Raw genomic sequence first — 3,987 nt, forward strand, 5'->3', positions numbered from 1 at the left:
ATAATATCAATCGATAAATACCTAAATAGTCTTGTTTTCTCCCAATCCGCACCCAAAATTTCGGACCCTAGTGATATATATTTGTACCGTACGGTACGAAACCGTTTGGGAAGTCCGACTGGCACTTGGTCGGTTTTTATTTTCATAAATATGCTCCAACTGCTCTAAGGCGTCATTTTGGTAAACAAAACCACGAAGTTTTACTGTTTCTACCAGTCTGGTTTAAATTAGACCACCTTATCCATTTCTGCAATAAAAACAACTTCCCGTTATGCAATTTTTCCTGCAAAATCGGTCTCGTGGGCCCAAAAACAAATTTAGCCATTTCTGATAGTTAGTTTTAAAGTTAATTATACGCGATTAAGTACCGTTTTCGTAATTAATAATATGTAAAAACCGTTATAGTTTAAATCAGTACCTATTTCTAATAAGTAGTGTCTGGTTTTCTCTTTTACCTACCTATTGGGACACCGATAGGACTTACAAATACTGAATAAAATAATTCATACAGCTGAATATATCCCTACTAATATTATGAATGTGACAGTTACTCCGTCTATCTGACTGTTACCTCTTCACGCTTAAATCGCTGAACTGATTTAGAGGAAATTTGGTATGGAGATAGTTTGAGGCCCGGGAAGAACAAAGGATAATCATCATCATTCCACTCAGACGAAGTCGCAGGAAGAAGCTAGTTTTTAATATTCTGTTTATTGATCTCCAGATCCTGCTGTTAGCTACACGAATATTTAACTCTTACGTTGGTAATACAATCTGTAAAAAGAAGACGCAGAGCTACTTAATACTACCAAGGGCATACAAAATCACTAATACATAGTATTCGCTTGTATTTTATTATGCAATCCGGCCCTGCTTAGACGTACCACCTACATAAATCAGGCTAAAGGAAATAAATTAATAGGTATGTATAACGAAACAAAACGAAACTGTAAGTACCTATACTTCTTAGGCCTAAAAACAGAACAGTATAGAGACTTAGACTCCTAGAAAAATTTAGAGGAACACAAAAAAAAAGTTTAATTACCTACTCATTTTGAAATTAGGTACTTTAGGTGCTGTAGTCCAGTAGTTAAACCATTTTGTTAGTACTCTAAATTTATCCATGTGTATATCGCTACTGTAGAATTTTCTAGTCAATATAACTACTAAAACCAGTTCACGATTTGAAGAGTATTAAGATCTTATTAAAAGACTTCAAAATAATATTTAAAAAGGTACGAAACGTAATAATAAATTAAAATGTCGTGCCAACCATCTATCACAAAACCAATAGGAATATTCTAATTAAACACACGTATAAGCATTCTGCTCACATTTATTGCGCCCATAACTTAATCAAGCCTCTTAACATTAATTTAAATTCGTTAAATATAATCTTACGTTAATAATAAATAGCGACACTTCTTTACTGTACACCTATCACAGTTTGAATCCACCACATCAGTCCTGTGCCGTTGCTAGAGATAGCATGAGGGTATCTCTCCAAGGCTCTATCAGCTGTGCTTCACTAGTTGAGGGTCTGGATCGTCGGGAGGATTACCTGAAGCCAATCCTTGGATTCGCCTGTAGAGTTGGTGATATGGACTAGGCGGAGGTGGCGGAAGCCTCAATAAAGGGCTCGGCAAAGCGTACCGACCGTACACCGACAACAGAGGCGGGTACAGCCCCACCAGCGACGCATAAGGATTCCCGAACATGGGATGCAACATTGCTCCTCTTTTAAATGCAGCTAGTCTTGACCTGGATGCGGCCGTAGACCGTCTTCTTAATTTTCCAGTGGTTCCTCCGATAAAGACATCATCCGAAGACGGGTCCAACATCCAATAGTTCCCTTTGCCGGGATCGTCGTAGTGCCGCGGCACTTTAACAAAACATTTATTCAAACTTAAATTATGTCTTATGGAATTCTGCCAACCTTGTTTGTTTTCCTTGTAATAAGGGAAGTTCTTCATTATATACTCGTAGATTCCATTTAGGGTGAGCCTTTTTTCTGGACTGCTTCGTATTGCCATCATTATGAGTGCATTGTAACTGTAGGCTGGCTTTTCGTTTTTCTTCTCGTTCGTTGAAGAGCTAGGAGGCGGTGTTTCCGTGCCGGTGACATCTAGCTCGGTGTCGGAGGGTGAAGGGGACCGGGAGGAGGCTTCGGGCAGCAGGTCCCGGATCGCGAAGCTGTGCGGAGGTGTCATGGTGCGGCATCGCGGGCCGCTCGCTCCCGACTAAGGAACGAAGCGCGACTGGTCTGAGAAGCCCCGCCCTCCAACTACGCCCAGCCAAAACCCCTCCTTTACGTAACCCGTGAATGCTTCATAAATTACTAACTTACATATGCAACCGAGTTGAGCTTTACTGCCATAACAATACAGATCATTTAGGTGTGACGGAGAATAGTTGAAGTTGGTTTGTAGTTTTAATGGAGCTAAGAACGAGGGTGCCGGGTTAAAGTTAACACTATCTGCCACGGTGTGTAAACACTTTTAGTAATTTTTCACGCATAGTTTGTGGGTTTATTTAAAGACTGGTTTGGTTTAATGAATGTTTGGGTCGTTAATGTAATTATTAATTGTATTGCATTATTAATGTCTGAGCATCTGTTCATGGACAATGTGTTATACGCTTGTGGAAATTGACAAATTACTTATGCTGACTAATTGTGTTAATATAGATACTTTCCTAAAAATACACCTTTAAATCACAATACATATTTTAATAGGTACTATTATTGTTATGTTGAAACACGTTTCTCTATGGTACCTTTTTATACTATCAGTTTATATCTTTATTATACATAAATATAAGAACCGTAACTATATTTTTGACCGCACCTGTAATATTTGTAGTCAAAGACAAATTTGTTACATATTACTGTATTTATGCGTATTACCGCAATAATAATTAATTATTAATGTGAAATGATTATAGTTTTGGACACTTTAAGTAAAATTGTTGAAATATTATTTTGTATTATTATAATTGTAGGTATACCTACAGATATTTGCAGTGCACACTCTGTCCTTCATTAGTGATCATTTGATCAACCACTAGTAAACGTATTCGAAATAATAATAAAAAAACGCACTATCTGAGATTAGCGGAGCGCCGGAATATTTGGTACCTATTCGCTGTCTTTTTTAGGATTCAGTAGTCAGCAGGGAATCCTTATAGTACCGTAAAATGGGGTGAGTAGGGTTCGCGGGGAGAGTTGGGTTAAGAATGGGGAGAGAAGGGATGAAAGGGGGGTGAGATGGGATTTTAAGGCTACTGCTACAAAAATAATGTATTCCAATTTAAAATGGAGCTATAGTAATACTCATAATAAAAAAAATCGATCCAACAATCTTCCAAAATCACCTTTGTATGAAAACCCAACTCACCCCAAATACGACGGACTACGGGGTGAGGTGGGATTTCCTGTTTATCGTCAAAGTTATGAAATGGAACTACCCAAAATAAAATAAAAACTAAAATACAAACGTCCGGAACACTTATTATATACACCATTCAGTTTGCATATGTAAAAATAAAATGTTATCGAGGTCTGAATGTCAGTTTTGCACCTACTCACCCCATTTTACGGTATACCTAACTATGTATAGTTGAATTATCGAGAAGATGGAATTGCATTTGTAGTGGTTGTATGCTGATAGTACAAGAAAATAGAAAATTCAAATATAGAATGCCTGTAAACAAACAATACTACTACATATGCAATTCCACGCTATCGATGATTCAACTATAAGTGTGTCTATTCTTCCGTATGCAGATAGTTAATTAAAAGAAGCTGAAACTACGCATGGGCATTCTCCCAAAGTTGTATGTGAAATAAAATGTAGAAAATACAATGTGTTAAGATACCTCCCGGAATATCCACACGTAAGTATAAGGAATTCAATTAAGTCTTAAGTGTTACCTACTCTCTTTTGATTACAGTGTTTCGTTGGTAGCTTCTTTGGTATCGGAATCGTA

The 3,987-nt window shown here is 37.4% G+C and overlaps 1 protein-coding gene across 1 annotated transcript; it reads right to left on the reverse strand.

Moving 5' to 3' along the window:
• Positions 1 to 1,318: 1,318 nt before the first annotated feature.
• Positions 1,319 to 2,316, reverse strand: LOC134791134 (fork head domain transcription factor slp2-like). The gene has a single exon (XM_063762156.1). It carries the CDS (start codon positions 2,208 to 2,210, stop codon positions 1,515 to 1,517), a length of 696 nt encoding a protein of 231 aa, XP_063618226.1. The 5' UTR covers positions 2,211 to 2,316; the 3' UTR covers positions 1,319 to 1,514.
• Positions 2,317 to 3,987: the final 1,671 nt, after the last annotated feature.

Source organism: Cydia splendana, chromosome 1 (assembly GCF_910591565.1).
Source record: "Cydia splendana chromosome 1, ilCydSple1.2, whole genome shotgun sequence".
NCBI lineage: Eukaryota > Metazoa > Arthropoda > Insecta > Lepidoptera > Tortricidae > Cydia > Cydia splendana.